Here is a 16,138-nt window from a genome sequence, read left to right as displayed (position 1 = left end):
GTGGCGGGGGGAGACCTTTTGTAGTGATAATCAAGGTGGGCCATTTCCAGCAGTTGACAAGAACATCTGAGGAACAGTGGGGGATGGAGGGGGAATAAACAAGGGGAAATAGTTTTTACTTTGTGTAATGACCCATCCACTCCCAGTCTCTATTCAAGCCTAAGTTAATTGTATCCAGTTTGCAAATTAATTCCAATTCAGCAGTCTCTCGTTGGAGTCTGTTTGAAGTTTTTTTGTTGAAGAATTGCAACTTTTAGGTCTGTAATCGAGTGACCAAAGAGATTGAAGTGTTCTCCAACTGGTTTTTTAATGTTATAATTCTTGATGTCTGATTTGTGTCCATTTATTCTTTTACATAGAGACTGTCCAGTTTGACCAATGTACATGGCAGAGGGGCATTGCTGGCACATGATGGCATATATCATGATGTGCAGGTGAACGAGCCTCTGATAAGTGTGGCTGATGTGATTAGGCCCTATGATGGTGTCCCCTGAATAGATATGTGGACACAGCTGGCAACGGGCTTTGTTGCAAGGATAGGTTCCTGGGTTAGTGGTTCTGTTGTGTGGTGTGTGGTTGCTGGTGAGTATTTGCTTCAGGTTGGGGGGCTGTCTGTAAGCAAAGACTGGCCTGTCTCCCAAGATCTGTGAGAGTGATGGGTCATGCTTCAGGATAGGTTGTAGATCCTTGATGATGCGTTGGAGAGGTTTTAGTTGGGGGCTGAAGGTGACGGCTAGTGGCGTTATGTTATTTTCTTTGTTGGGCCTGTTCAATAGTAGGTGACTTCTGGATACTCTTCTGGCTCTGTCAGTCTGTTTCTTCACTTCCGCAGGTGGGTATTGTAGTTGTAAGAATGCTTGATAGAGATCTTGTTTGTCTGTGTCTGAGGGGTTGGAGCACATGCGGTTGTATCGTAGAGCTTGGCTGTAGACAACGGATCGTGTGCTGTGGTCTGGATGAAAGCTGGAGGCATGTAGGTAGGAATAGCGGTCAGTAGGTTTCCGGTATAGGGTGGTGTTTATGTGACCATCGCTTATTAACACCATAGTGTCCAGGAAGTGGATCTCTTGTGTGGACTGGTCCAGACTGAGGTTAATGGTGGGATGGAAATTGTTGAAATCATGGTGGAATTCCTCAAGGGCTTCTTTTTCATGGGTCCAGATGATGAAGATGTCATCAGTGTAGCACAAGTAGAGTAGGGGCATTAGGGGACGAGAGCTGAGGAAGCGTTGTTCTCAGTCAGCCATAAAAATGTTGGCATACTGTGGGGCCATGCGGGTACCCATAGCAGTGCCGCTGATTTGAAGGTATACATTGTCCGCAAATGTAAAATAGTTGTGGGTAAGGACAAAGTCACAAAGTTCAGCCACCAGTTTCCAATCCCACCATCAACCTCAGCCTGGACCAATCCACACAAGAGATCCACTTCCTGGACACTATGGAGAAACAGATTGACAGAGCCAGAAGGGTATCTACAACCTATCCTGAAGGACGACCCATCACTCTCACAGCCCACTTCATAGGATGCATAGAATGGAACATATAGTAAGAGAATATATATATATATATATATATATATATATATATATATATATACACACACACACACACTGTGACAGAGTCGGGCCATATGGTTAAAGGAGAGTAATAGAAAGCAGATATATTAGCCCCAGGTTAAGTAGGTCCCTTTTCCCTCAGTAAGGTAACAGGGAAGGTTCCTGAAGAATCAGGAACCTTCTGGAGACAATTAAGACAGACAGGCTGATTAGAACACCTGCAGCCAATCAAGAAGCTGTTAGAATCAATTAAGGCAGGCTAATCAGGGCACCTGGGTTTAAAAAGGAGCTCACTTCAGTTTGTGGTGCGCGTCTGAGGAGCGGGGAGCAAGAGGCACTCGGAGCTGAGAGTGAGAACGTGGACTGTTGGAGGACTGAGGAGTACAAGTATTATCAGACACCAGGAGGAAGGTCCTATGGTGAGAATAAAGAAGGTGTTAGGAGGAGGCCATGGGGAAGAATCCCAGGGAGTTGTAGCTGTCACACAGCTGTTCCAGGAGGCACTCTAGACAGCTGCATTCCACAGGGCTGGAACCCAGAGTAGAGGGCATGCCCGGGTTCCCCCCAAACCTCCCAACTCCTGGTCAGACACAGGAGGAGTCGACCTGGACTGTGGGTTCAGAGAAATGGCCAAGCTGAGGGCTGCCATGAAGCTTCAAGGCGAGCAAATCCGCCAATAAGCGCAAGACCCACCAAGGCAGAGGAGGAACTTCGTCACAATACCCACAGAGAAGGTGGAAGTTGCCATACGAACTGTAAGAGGCTAATGAATTAAGATGAGCTATTATCAGCAGGAGAAAAAAACTTTTGTAGTGACAATCAAGATGGCCCATTTAGACAGTTGACAAGAAGGTGTGAGGGAAAGTCATGCCTGACTAATCTAATTGCCTTCTGTGATGAGATAACTGGTTCTGTGGATGAAGGGAAAGCAGTGGACGTGTTATTTCTTGACTTTAGCAAAGCTTTTGACACGGTCTCCCACAGTATTCTTGTCAGCAAGTTAAAGAAGTATGGGCTGGATAGATGCACTACAAGGTGGGTAGAAAGTTGGCTAGATTGTCAGGCTCAACGGGTAGCGATCAATGGCTCCATGTCTAGTTTGGAGCCAGTATCTAGCGGAGTCCCCTAAGGGTCGGTCCTCGGGCCGGTTTTGTTCAATATCTTCATTAATGATCTGGAGGATGGTGTGGATTGCACCTTCAGCAAGTTTGCGGATGACAGTAAACTGGGAGGAGTAGGGATAGGATACAGAGGGCCGTAGACAAATTAGAGGATTGGGCCAAAAGAAATCTGATGAGGTTCAATAAGGATAAGTGCAGGGTCCTGCACTTAGGATGGAAGAATCCAATGCACCGCTACAGACAAGGGACCAAATGGCTAGGCAGCAGTTCTGCAGAAAAGGACCTACGGGTGACAGTGGACGAGAAGCTGGATATGAGTCAACAGTGTGCCCTTGGTGCCAAGAAGGCCAATGGCATTTTGGGATGTATAAGTAGGGGCGTTGCCAGAAGATCGAGGGACGTGATCGTTCCCCTCTAGTCGACATTGGTGAGGCCTCATCTGGAGTACTGTGTCCAGTTTTGTGCCCCAGACTACAAGAAGGATGTGGAAAAATTGGAGAGAGTCCAGCAAAGGGCAACAAAAATGATTAGGGGTCTGGAACACATGACTTATGAGGAGAGGCTGAGGGAACTGGGATTGTTTAGTCTGCAGAAGAGAAGAATGAGGGGGGATTTGATAGCTGCTTTTAACTACCTGAAAGGTGGATCCAAAGAGGATGGATCTAGACTATTCTCAGTGATAGCAGATGACAGGACAAGGAGTAATGGTCTCAAGTTGCAGTGGGGGAGGTTGGATGTTAGGAAAAACATTTTTACAAGGAGGGTGGTGAAACACTGGAATGCGTTACCTAGGGAGGTGGTGGAATCCCCTTCCTTGGAAGTTTTTAAGGTCAGGCTTGACAAAGCCCTGGCTGGGATGATTTAGTTGGGGATTGGTCCTGCTCTGGGCAGGGGGCTGGACTAGATGACCTCCAGAGGTCCCTTCCAACTCTGATATTCTATGATTCTATGATACTTAACATAGGGAAATAGATTCAATATGTGTAATGACCCAGCCACTCACAGTCTCTGTTATCAAGTTAATGATATCTAGTTTGCATATTAAATCAAGCTCAGCAGTTTCTCATTGGAGTCTGTTTTTGAAGATTTTCTGTTACAAAATTGCCACCCTTAAATCTTCTACTGAGTGGCCAGAGAGGTTGAAGTGTTCTCCTACCAGTTTTTGAATGTTGTGATTCCTGATGTCAGATTTGTGTCCATTTATTCTTTTGCGTAGAGACTGTCCTGTTTAGCCTCACACCTTCTTGTCAACTGTCTAAATGGGCCATCTTGATTATCACTACGAAAGTTTTTTTCTCCTGCTGATAATAGTTCATCTTAATTCATTAGCCTCTTACAGTTTGCATGGCAACTTCCACCTTCTCTGTAAGTATACAAATATATCTTCTTACTATATGTTCCATTCTATGCATCCGATGAAGTGGGCTGTAGCCTACGAAAGCTTATGCTCTAATAAGTTTGTTCGTCTCTAAGGTGCCACAAGTACTCCTGTTCTTTTTGCGGATACAGACTAAGACGGCTGCTACTCTGAAACCTGTTCTGTTGTGTTAATTTTGTTGGAATAAATGGGCACAGAGAGTCAAAAGTGTTAATATGACATGTCACTGTATAGCACTAAACGATTAAACTCAATTAAAGGTTTCATTTCAAGTACATAGACTTTGGCCTGCTTAATCCTATGAAAATAACACCATTACATTTTTTTTAAGCTTTTATTAAAGATCCAGAAAAAGAAGGAAAAACAGTTAAGGCATCTGAAATATAAAATATTAACTCAGACTTTCATTTTAATACTGTTCCTTTTTCCCTCCCCCCCCCCCCCACATTTGGCAGTCTTTTAGATGGCATTAAAATGGTAATAACTGTTCTTTTGGGGAAAAGGAGAGGTTAACTGAGAAGTTTGGTTGGAGCTGCTGCTGCTGTTAGAGTCCAGTCTTGCTTTCTTGAAGGTAAAACAAGACACACACACACACAAAAGGAGACAGAAAAGAACAGCAAAAATACAAAATCCAGCTTCTGTCTTTGGTGCTGACATTTACTTGCATCCTCCCTATTGGAGAAACACAGACACAGCACATACTTTTATCAGTCACTCCAAGATGTGGCAAATTTGTAACAGAATCAGGCTGTTTAGGACATTGCTTTTCGCTACCTCACAGGCCACGGGTTCTCAGCAGTGTTACAAAATGTGAAGTTTTGGCCAGCTAAGCCAGACTCTTACTACACAGAAGAGAAAAGAGCAATAGGAAAGAGAAAAAATAACATGGGGATGGAAAATGATGTATGACAGAAGCGGTGACAGCAGAAACCTAAATCTCACATTCCAGGTGATGATTGGGATTGAGCCAGAACCAGTGGAGGTGTTGATGTCGTTAAGGACGCTCTTTCTGGCTTGTTCTAGTCAGGACATCTCTGAGGCTCAGGAAGGAGGCTTGTCAAGAGTAACAAGAAGGGTTTCTTCAGGTATGTTGGCAACAAGAAGAAAGCCAAGGAAAGTGTGGGCCCCTTACTGAATGAGGGAGGCAACCTAGTGACAGAGGATGTGGAAAAAGCTAATGTACTCAATGCTTTTTTTGCCTCTGTTTTCACTAACAAGGTCAGCTCCCAGACTGCTGCGCTGGGCATCACAAAATGGGGAAGAGATGACCAGCCCTCTGTGGAGATAGAGGTGGTTAGGGACTATTTAGAAAAGCTGGACATGCACAAGTCCATGGGGCCGGACGAGTTGCATCCGAGAGTGCTGAAGGAATTGGCGGCTGTGATTGCAGAGCCCTTGGCCATTATCTTGAAAACTCGTGGCGAACGGGGGAAGTCCCGGATGACTGGAAAAAAGCTAATGTAGTGCCAATCTTTAAAAAAGGGAAGGAGGAGGATCCTGGGAACTACAGGCCAGTCAGCCTCACCTCAGTCCCTGGAAAAATCATGGAGCAGGTCCTCAAAGAATCAATCCTGAAGCACTTACATGAGAGGAAAGTGATCCGGAACAGTCAGCATGGATTCACCAAGGGAAGGTCATGCCTGACTAATCTAATCGCCTTTTATGATGAGATTACTGGTTCTGTGGATGAAGGGAAAGCAGTGGATGTATTGTTTCTTGACTTTAGCAAAGCTTTTGACACGGTCTCCCACAGTATTCTTGTCAGCAAGTTAAGGAAGTATGGGCTGGATGAATGCACTATAAGGTGGGTAGAAAGCTGGCTAGATTGTTGGGCTCAACGGGTAGTGATCAATGGCTCCATGTCTAGTTGGCAGCCGGTGTCAAGTGGAGTGCCCCAGGGGTCGGTCCTGGGGCCGGTTTTGTTCAATATCTTCATAAATGATCTGGAGGATGGTGTGGATTGCACTCTCAGCAAATTTGCGGATGATACTAAACTGGGAGGAGTGGTAGATACGCTGGAGGGGAGGGATAGGATACAGAAGGACCTAGACAAATTGGAGGTTTGGGCCAAAAGAAATCTGATGAGGTTCAATAAGGATAAGTGCAGGGTCCTGCACTTAGGATGGAAGAATCCAATGCACCGCTACAGACTAGGGACCGAATGGCTAGGCAGCAGTTCTGCGGAAAAGGACCTAGGGGTGACAGTGGACGAGAAGCTGGATATGAGTCAGCAGTGTGCCCTTGTTGCCAAGAAGGCCAATGGCATTTTGGGATGTATAAGTTGGGGCATAGCTAGCAGATCGAGGGACGTGATCGTTCCCCTCTATTCGACACTGGTGAGGCCTCATCTGGAGTACTGTGTCCAGTTTTGGGCCCCACACTACAAGAAGGATGTGGATAAATTGGAGAGAGTCCAGCGAAGGGCAACAAAAATGATTAGGGGTCTAGAGCACATGACTTATGAGGAGAGGCTGAGGGAACTGGGATTGTTTAGTCTGCAGAAGAGAAGAATGAGGGGGGATTTGATAGCTGCTTTCAACTACCTGAAAGGGGGTTCCAAAGAGGATGGCTCTAGACTGTTCTCAATGGTAGCAGATGACAGAACGAGGAGTAATGGTCTCAAGTTGCAATGGGGGAGGTTTAGATTGGATATTAGGAAAAACTTTTTCACTAGGAGGGTGGTGAAACACTGGAATGCGTTACCTAGGGAGGTGGTAGAATCTCCTTCCTTAGAGGTTTTTAAGGTCAGGCTTGACAAAGCCCTGGCTGGGATGATTTAACTGGGACTTGGTCCTGCTTCGAGCAGGGGGTTGGACTAGATGACCTTCTGGGGTCCCTTCCAACCCTGATATTCTATGATTCTATGATTGATTCTATGAAGGTGAAGGTGACAATGACAGGTGCATCCTGGGGTCCCAAGAGATGGTAAAGCTTGCACCTTCCAGTTCACCTATCTTCTAGCCCAACTGCTTAACTTATTTGATCCTTCTCCTGAAGTCTCTTTTTTAAGGACCCTAAAAGGGAATGATTGGTGGAATAGCCCATTCCCTCATAGTCCACCAGTATGTCTAATGTCCAACACACCACTTTTGGTACATTGATCTCAGGTTCCACACTCCTCTCATTTACCAGACATGATGTTAATGTAAGTGGGGGAACAGTCCCACTATTGTGGGGAACTTTCCTGGCTTCTGCATCACCCCGGCGAAGTGGGCTAGCGATAGGATCTGAGGTACTCTCTGCACTGGGCACTTCTCTGATCCACTGACCATTACATACAATTTAAAGCAAATGCAAGTTATTTAATCAACAGTTAATTTTAAAAAGAATAAGGAAAAATGGGAAAGGTTAAAGGAAACACATCAACCCGCTCTCTGGCAGGGAACATCACAAACAGTGTCTCTGGAACGTCAGGGCAGTTCACAGTCTGTTCCTTGTAAGTCCCAGGACATTTGCTCTGGTGGTGGCCTCACGCTCTCAGGCTCTAAGTGGTAAGGACCCTTCTTCCCAGTGTCGCCCCCGCCCTGGCGGGGTTACGATCCAATCGTGGCCTGCAGAGAGTCTTGGCTGAGGCGTCTCCCTGTGCTGGGCCCACTGCCCAGGGTCCCCCTCACCCTCCCCAGCTGCTCACCACACCCAGCTCCGGACTGCTCCAGCCCCAGCTCCACCACTCTGTCTCAACACGGCTGCTGCTGCTGCTCTGCCTTCAGCTCCCTGGGCTGCTTCTTTGGCCCCTCTGGCTCTGGTTGCTACAGCTCTGCTCCCAAGACAGGTCTGCTCTGCAGGCTTCTGTGACTCTGCTCCCAGCACTGAGCTGCTTCCTGGGCTGCTTTTCTGGCCCCTCTGGCTCTGGTTGCTACAGCTCTGCTCCCAGGACAGGGTCTGCTCTCTTTGAGCTGCTTTTCTGGTCCCTCTGGATCTGGCACAGCTCTGCTCCCCAGCTTAGCTTGGGCCCCTGCTTTCTCCTTAGCTCGGCCCCACTCTGTCTCACCCAGGCAATTACAGCTCACACGGAGGACAGGGCCTCCCTGGCCTCCTCTGATTAGCCTGCCCGCCCTGTCATTCAGGCTGACCTGGAGCATTAGCCTCTCCCCATTGTTCCTGGGGGCTGTCAGTCTCAGGGTCCTGATTCTCCATCGACCCTTCCCCCTTTTTAGTACTGACAGCTAGCAACTAAAATACCCCACTGAAAGTTAATAAGGGGGCAACGGTCCCCTTACATTAACACTGTCCCTGAGTTATACCAATAGGCCTTTTTGTTTGGCATAGCCCAGTCTTTTGTGCCTTTCCCATTAACATTTGTTATAGATGATTGGATAAAAAAGGTATTAAATGTTCCAGTTTCCCACAGTTAAGCTTATACTTGGGATAGGGCTGTTAGTCTGCAATTATTACATCAGTGCCCTCTGCTTATTAAGATGACTAGTATGCTTCCCTCTCTGTTTGTTGTATCTACATGCTGGCTTTTGTCTTATACTTAGATTATAAACTCCTTGAGGCAGGGAGTTGTGTTTGTATAGTGCCTAGCACAATGGGGCCCTGATCCGTGACTCAGTGTAGTGCCAAGTAGAAGTGTAGGATTGTGTTAAATTTAGAATGCATATCGTATATTAATAAATAGTTAATAGAATGTCAACAGATTTATACACTGCACTGTAAAAACTAATGTGAGTGTACACATGTAACAGAAGGTGGGTATTTTTACGTAAGCATTCAAGAAAAAAATGTGCACGGCTCCTTAAAATGAGTGTGCTATCTGACAATCTTCAGACATTTTTATTTTATTAAAAAGGTTGTTTTAATAAAAAACCTTACACTGATTCTCTGACACTGATTCATGAATAATGACCAGGATCTCATCATTGCTTTCTGTCTTTTAGAGAACCTAGAAAAGTTGTACTACATCGTGGATCAACAGGACTTGGTTTCAACATTGTGGGAGGGGAAGATGGAGAAGGAATTTTCATCTCTTTCATTCTCGCAGGAGGGCCTGCTGATCTGAGTGGCGAGCTCAGGAAAGGAGATCGTATAATTTCGGTAGGATTCATTAAATTTAAAAACATGTATTTCCTCCTCTTAGTCTGTTTTACTTTGATGGCTTATATGGCTCATTACAAGGGAACCTAGTGAACTAGTTGGACTAATTTTGAGAATGTGGGAAAAGGAGTAAGTATTCTGCTTCATGTTGTCTGATTTAGAGACCTGATTTAAAAGCCAAACATTCTGTGGGGAGGTGGTGTAATGCACACCACAACTGACAAACCCTGATACCACCTGTTTTTGTAAAAAAATTACTGTGTTTAAAATTAGGGGAAAATCAATTTTTTGGATTCATAAAAATAAAATGGGTAAGTGTACAGGCCACACAAGTCTGCTCTGCCTGTGGGTGTACAGAGAGGAAGGGTGGTGCAGTGGTTACGGCACTAAACTGGGACGTTGGAGGCATGGGTATTGTTCCCTGCTCTGCCACAGACTTCCTGTGTGATCTTTAGCAGTTACTACAGTATCTCTACATGGGGATAGAAAACCTACAGCTGGCCCAGACAGCTTACAACTTGGGCTTGCGGGGCTCAAGCTCCAGGGGTAGAAAAATTTCTGTGTAGACATAGAATCATAGAATATCAGGGTTGGAAGGGACCTCAGGAAGTCATCTAGTCCAACCCCCTGCTCAAAGCAGGACCAATCCCCTATTAAATCATCCCAGCCAGGGCTTTGTCAAGCCTGACCTTAAAAATATCTAAGGAAGGAGATTCCACCTCGTCCCTAGGTAACGCATTCCAGTGTTCCACCACCCTCCTAGTAAAAAAGTTTTTCCTAATATCCAACCTAAACCTCCTCTACTGCAACTTAAGACCATTACTCCTTGTTCTGTCATCTGCTACCACTGAGAACAGTCTAGATCCATCCTCTTTGGAACCCCCTTTCAGGTAGTTGAAAGCAGTTATCAAATCCCCCCTCATGCTTCTCTTCCGCAGACTAAACAATCCCAGTTCCCTCAGCCTCTCCTCATAAGTCATGTGATCCAGTCCCCTAATCATTTTTGTTGCCCTCCGCTGGACTCTTTCCAATTTTTCCACATCCTTCTTGTAGTGTGGGGCCCTAAACTGGACACAGTACTCCAGATGAGGCCTCACCAGTGTCGACTAGAGGGGAACGATCACGTCCCTCGATCTGCTGGCAATGCCCCTACTTATACAGCCCAAAATGCCATTGGCCTTCTTGGCAACAACAGCACACTGTTGACTCATATCCAGCTTCTTGTCCACTGTCACCCCTAGGTCCTTTTCTGCAGAACTGCTGCCTAGCCATTCGGTCCCTAGTCTGTAGCGGTGCATTGGATTCTTCCGTCCTAAGTGCAGGACTCTGCACTTGTCCTTGTTGAACCTCATCAGATTTCTTTTGGCCCAATCCTCTAATTTGTCTAAGGCCCTCTGTATCCTATCGCTACCCTCCAGCGTATCTGCCACTCCTTCCAGTTTAGTGTCATCTGCAAACTTGCTGAGGGTGCAATCCACACCATCCTCCAGATCATTTATGAAGATATTGAACAAAACTGGCCCAAGGACCAACCCTTGGGGCACTCCACTTAATACGGGCTGCCAACTAGACATGGAGCCATTGATCACTACCCATTGATCCTGACAATCTAGCCAACTTTCTGTCCACCTGATAGTCCATTCATCCAGCCCATACTTCTTTAACTTGCTGGCAAGAATACTGTGGGAGACCGTGTCAAAAGCTTTGCTAAAGTCAAGGAACAACACGTCCACTGCTTTCCCCTCATCCACAGAGCCAGTTATCTCGTCATAGAAGGCAGTTACATTAGTCAGGCATGACTTGCCCTTGGTGAATCCATGCTGACTGTTCCGGATCACTTTCCTCTCATGTAAGTGCTTCAGGATTGATTCTTTGAGGACCTGCTCCATGATTTTTCCAGGGACTGAGGTGAGGCTGACTGGCCTGTAGTTCCCAGGATCCTCCTTCTTCCCTTTTTTAAAGATGGGCACTACATTAATCTTTTTCCAGTCGTCCGGGACTTCCCCCGATCGCCATGAGTTTTCAAAGATAATGGCCAATGGCTCTGCAATCACATCTGCCAACTCCTTTAGCACTCTCGGATGCAGCGCATCCGGCCCCATGGACTTGTGCTCATCCAGCTTTTCTAAATAGTCCTGAACCACTTAAGTAGCCTGAGCTGTGGAACCCTGTGATGTGGGAGGGCCTCCAAACCACAGGGCCAGTCATGGTCATGACATGGGGGTTTTATCCCTGTATAGATGTACATTGGTCAGCAAGCACTCATAATCTGGATCCAAGAACCCTGCTAGGTGGGATGGCTCAGAGCCCAAGTCCTACTGTGGCTCACGTCCAAGCCCCGTCATTTTGCAGTTTGGATGCAGATCAAGCAGAAGGCCTGCATAGTGTAGTATGGACATGTTAGCACAGCTGTGAGGATCCAACAGTCATAAACCCAGGTTTACGATACAGTGTGGATGCTCAAGCACGGGCTTAGAAACACAAAGTCCACACGCCTGGGTCCTACAGACCCAGGCTTAGTGTAAGAGACATACCTTTAGTGCCTTAGTTCCCTATCAGTAACATGGGAATAATGGCTCTGCCCTACCTTGTGGGGATGTTGTGAGGATACATTAAAGATTGTAAGGCTCCAGTAATGGGAGCCATAGAAGTATGAAAGAAGAGAAAGACAGAGACTTATGACAAACTGCAGGACAGATCTTTACAACCCAGCAGTCCTGGCTTGCTTAACAGGCTGTTTCTAGAGGTGGAGAGGCGTAGCACTAGTGCTCCAAAAATGGCCATGTAATGAACATGATATCTAGCAGAAGCCCCAGAAAGCATGACAGTCACAGTCTGGAACCAGTCTTTGAGGAGATCATAGGCAGCATCTCCCCAAAATGGATCCTGCAACTGTTAGTAGAACACCCTACCCCTCATCCCTCAAATATCATTCATCATGTTCCATCTGCCAGAAGAAAGCTGGATACAGCTACCTCCAAGACAGTCAAAACACTCCATATACCCAACAAAGTGGCTTACTGGAAAGCGGTACACCTCCTCGACTCTCCTCTCAGGATCCCCCTGCGTTGTGTAGCAGTACCATTTGATGGTACCAGATAACTTAGCAAACCGTCTCTTTTTTTAGGACTGTCAAGCGATTAAAAAAATTAATCACAATTAATCGTACTTTTAAACAATAATAGAATACCATTTATTTGAATATTTTTGGCTGTTTTCTACATTTTCCAACATATTGATTTCTATTAGAACACAGAATATAAAGTGTACTGTGCTCATTTTATGTTTATTTTTGATTACAACGTAATACAAGTATTGTAGTGCAATCTCTTTATAATGAAAGTTGAACTTACAAATGTAGAATTATGTACAAAAAATAACTGCATTCAAAAATAAAACAATGTAAAACTTTAGAACCTACAGGTCCACTCAGTCCTACTTCAGCCAATCACTCAGACAAACAAGTTTGGTTACAATTTGCAGGAGATAATGCTGCCCATATCTTGTTTACAATGTCACCTGAAAGTGAGAACAGGCTTTCGCATGGCACCATTGTAGCCAGCATCGCAAGATTTTTACGTGCCAGATGCGCTAAAGATTCATATGGGCCTTCGTGCTTCAATCACCGTTCCAGAAGACATGCGTCCATGCTGACGAGAAGTTCCACTCGATAACAGTACAAAACAGTGCGGACTGACGCATGTTCATTTTCGTTATCGGAGTCAGATGCCACCAGAGGAAGGTTGATTTTCTTTTTTGGTGGTTTGGGTTCTGTAGTTTCCGCACTGGAGTGTTGCTCTTTTAAGACTTCTGAAAACATTGTCCACACCTTGTCCCTCTCAGATTTTGGAAGACACTTCAGATTCTTAAACCTTGGGTCGAGTGCTGTATCTATCCTTAGAAATCTCACATTGGTATGTTCTTTGCGTTTTGTCAAATCTGCTCTGAAAGTGTTCTTAAAATGAACGTGTGCTGGGTCATCATCCAAGACTGCTATAATATGAAATATGTGGCAGAATGCAGGTAAAACAGAGCAGGGGGCATACAATTCTCTCCCAAGGAGTTCAGTCACAAATTTAATTAATGCACTATTTTTTTTAACAAACATCATCAGCATGGAAGCATGAAGGGGCATATGAATGTTTAGCATATCTGGCACTTAAACACCTTGGAACACCAGCTACAAAAGTGCCATGCGAATGCCTGTTTTCACTTTCAGGTGACATTGTAAATAAGCAGTCAGCAGTATCTCCCATAAATCATAGAATCATAGAATATCAGGGTTGGAAGGGACCCCAGAAGGTCATCTAGTCCAACCCCCTGCTCAAAGCAGGACCAAGTCCCAGTTAAATCATCCCAGCCAGGGCTTTGTCAAGCCTGACCTTAAAAACCTCTAAGGAAGGAGATTCTACCACCTCCCTAGGTAACGCATTCCAGTGTTTCACCACCCTCTTAGTGAAAAAGTTTTTCCTAATATCCAATCTAAACCTCCCCCATTGCAACTTGAGACCATTACTCCTCGTTCTGTCATCTGCTACCATTGAGAACAGTCTAGAGCCATCCTCTTTGGAACCCCCTTTCAGGTAGTTGAAAGCAGCTATCAAATCCCCCCTCATTCTTCTCTTCTGCAGACTAAACAATCCCAGCTCCCTCAGCCTCTCCTCATAAGTCATGTGCTCTAGACCCCTAATCATTTTTGTTGCCCTTCGCTGGACTCTCTCCAATTTATCCACATCCTTCTTGTAGTGTGGGGCCCAAAACTGGACACAGTACTCCAGATGAGGCCTCACCAGTGTCGAATAGAGGGGAACGATCACGTCCCTCGATCTGCTCGCTATGCCCCTACTTATACATCCCAAAATGCCATTGGCCTTCTTGGCAACAAGGGCACACTGCTGACTCATATCCAGCTTCTCGTCCACTGTCACCCCTAGGTCCTTTTCCGCAGAACTGCTGCCTAGCCATTCGGTCCCTAGTCTGTAGCGGTGCATTGGATTCTTCCGTCCTAAGTGCAGGACCCTGCACTTATCCTTATTGAACCTCATCAGATTTCTTTTGGCCCAATCCTCCAATTTGTCTAGGTCCTTCTGTATCCTATCCCTCCCCTCCAGCGTATCTACCACTCCTCCCAGTTTAGTATCATCCGCAAATTTGCTCAGAGTGCAATCCACACCATCCTCCAAATCATTTATGAAGATATTGAACAAAACGGGCCCCAGGACCGACCCCTGGGGCACTCCACTTGACACCGGCTGCCAACTAGACATGGAGCCATTGATCACTACCCGTTGTGCCCGACAATCTAGCCAGCTTTCTACCCACCTTATAGTGCATTCATCCAGCCCATACGTCCTTAACTTGCTGACAAGAATGCTGTGGGAGACCGTGTCAAAAGCTTTGCTAAAGTCAAGAAACAATACATCCACTGCTTTCCCTTCATCCACAGAACCAGTAATCTCATCATAAAAGGCGATTAGATTAGTCAGGCATGACCTTCCCTTGGTGAATCCATGCTGACTGTTCCGGATCACTTTCCTCTCATGTAAGTGCTTCAGGATTGATTCTTTGAGGACCTGCTCCATGATTTTTCCAGGGACTGAGGTGAGGCTGACTGGCCTGTAGTTCCCAGGATCCTCCTTCTTCCCTTTTTTAAAGATGGGCACTACATTAGCCTTTTTCCAGTCATCCGGGACTTCCCCCGTTCGCCACGAGTTTTCAAAGATAATGGCCAAGGGCTCTGCAATCACAGCCGCCAATTCCTTCAGCACTCTCGGATGCAATTCGTCCGGCCCCATGGACTTGTGCACGTCCAGCTTTTCTAAATAGTCCCTAACCACCTCTATCTCTACAGAGGGCTGGCCATCTCTTCCCCATTTTGTGATGCCCAGCACAGCAGTCTGGGAGCTGACCTTGTTAGTGAAAACAGAGGCAAAAAAAGCATTGAGTACATTAGCTTTTTCCACATCCTCTGTCACTAGGTTGCCTCCCTCATTCAGTAAGGGGCCCACACTTTCCTTGGCTTTCTTCTTGTTGCCAACATACCTGAAGAAACCCTTCTTGTTACTCTTGACATCTCTTGCTAGCTGCAGCTCCAGGTGCGATTTGGCCCTCCTGATATCTTTCCTACATGCCCGAGCAATATTTTTATACTCTTCCCTGGTCATACGTCCAACCTTCCACTCCTTGTAAGCTTCTTTTTTATGTTTAAGATCCGCTAGGATTTCACCATTAAGCCAAGCTGGTCGCCTGCCATATTTACTATTCTTTCGACTCATCGGGATGGTTTGTCCCTGTAACCTCAACAGGGATTCCTTGAAATACAGCCAGCTCTCCTGGACTCCCTTCCCCTTCATGTTAGTCCCCCAGGGGATCCTGGCCATCTGTTCCCTGAGGGAGTCAAAGTCTGCTTTCCTGAAGTCCAGGGTCCGTATCCTGCTGCTTACCTTTCTTCCCTGCGTCAGGATCCTGAACTCAACCAACTCATGGTCACTGCCTCCCAGATTCCCATCCACTTTTGCTTCCCCCACTAATTCTACCCGGTTTGTGAGCAGCAGTAAACAAACTTGTTTGTCTTAGCAATTGGCTGAACGAGAAGTAGGACTGAGTGGACTTGTAGGCTCTAAAGTTTTACATAGTTTTGTTTTTGAGTGCAGTTATGTAACAAACAAAATTATCTACATTTGTAAGTTACACTTTCACAGTAAAGAGATAGCACTACAGTACTTGAATGAGGTGAATTGAAAAATAGTATTTCTTTTGTTTATTGTTTTTACAGTGCAAATATTTGTAATCAAAATAATAATATAAAGTGAGCACTGTACACTTTGTATTCTGTGTTGTTATAGAAATCAATATATTTGAAAATGTAGAAGAACATCCAAAAATATTTAATAAATTTCTATTGGTATTCTATTTCTTAACAGTGCAATTAATCACATTTAATTTTTTTAATCGCAGTTAATTTTTTTGAGTTAATCGTGTGAGTTAACTGCAATTAATGTACAGCCCTACTTTTTATATTTAAAAATTACTGTTTTAGTGCAGAG

General features: G+C 45.4%; 1 protein-coding gene across 34 annotated transcripts in view; it reads left to right on the top strand.

The window, feature by feature from the left end:
* Positions 1–16,138, top strand: part of DLG1 (discs large MAGUK scaffold protein 1) — a 428,647-nt gene that overhangs the window by 303,495 nt on the left and 109,014 nt on the right. For all 34 annotated transcript variants that reach the window (XM_043523144.1, XM_037909596.2, XM_037909589.2 and 31 more), the window contains one exon: positions 8,936–9,092. In XM_043523144.1, the coding sequence (XP_043379079.1) occupies positions 8,936–9,092 (157 nt within the window). The remainder of the gene's footprint in view (positions 1–8,935; positions 9,093–16,138) is intronic.

The sequence above is a fragment of the Chelonia mydas genome, chromosome 9 (assembly GCF_015237465.2).
Source record: "Chelonia mydas isolate rCheMyd1 chromosome 9, rCheMyd1.pri.v2, whole genome shotgun sequence".
Lineage (NCBI taxonomy): Eukaryota > Metazoa > Chordata > Testudines > Cheloniidae > Chelonia > Chelonia mydas.
Note: the sequence above shows the minus strand (reverse complement) of the source record. Positions and strands in the feature narration are given on the sequence as shown.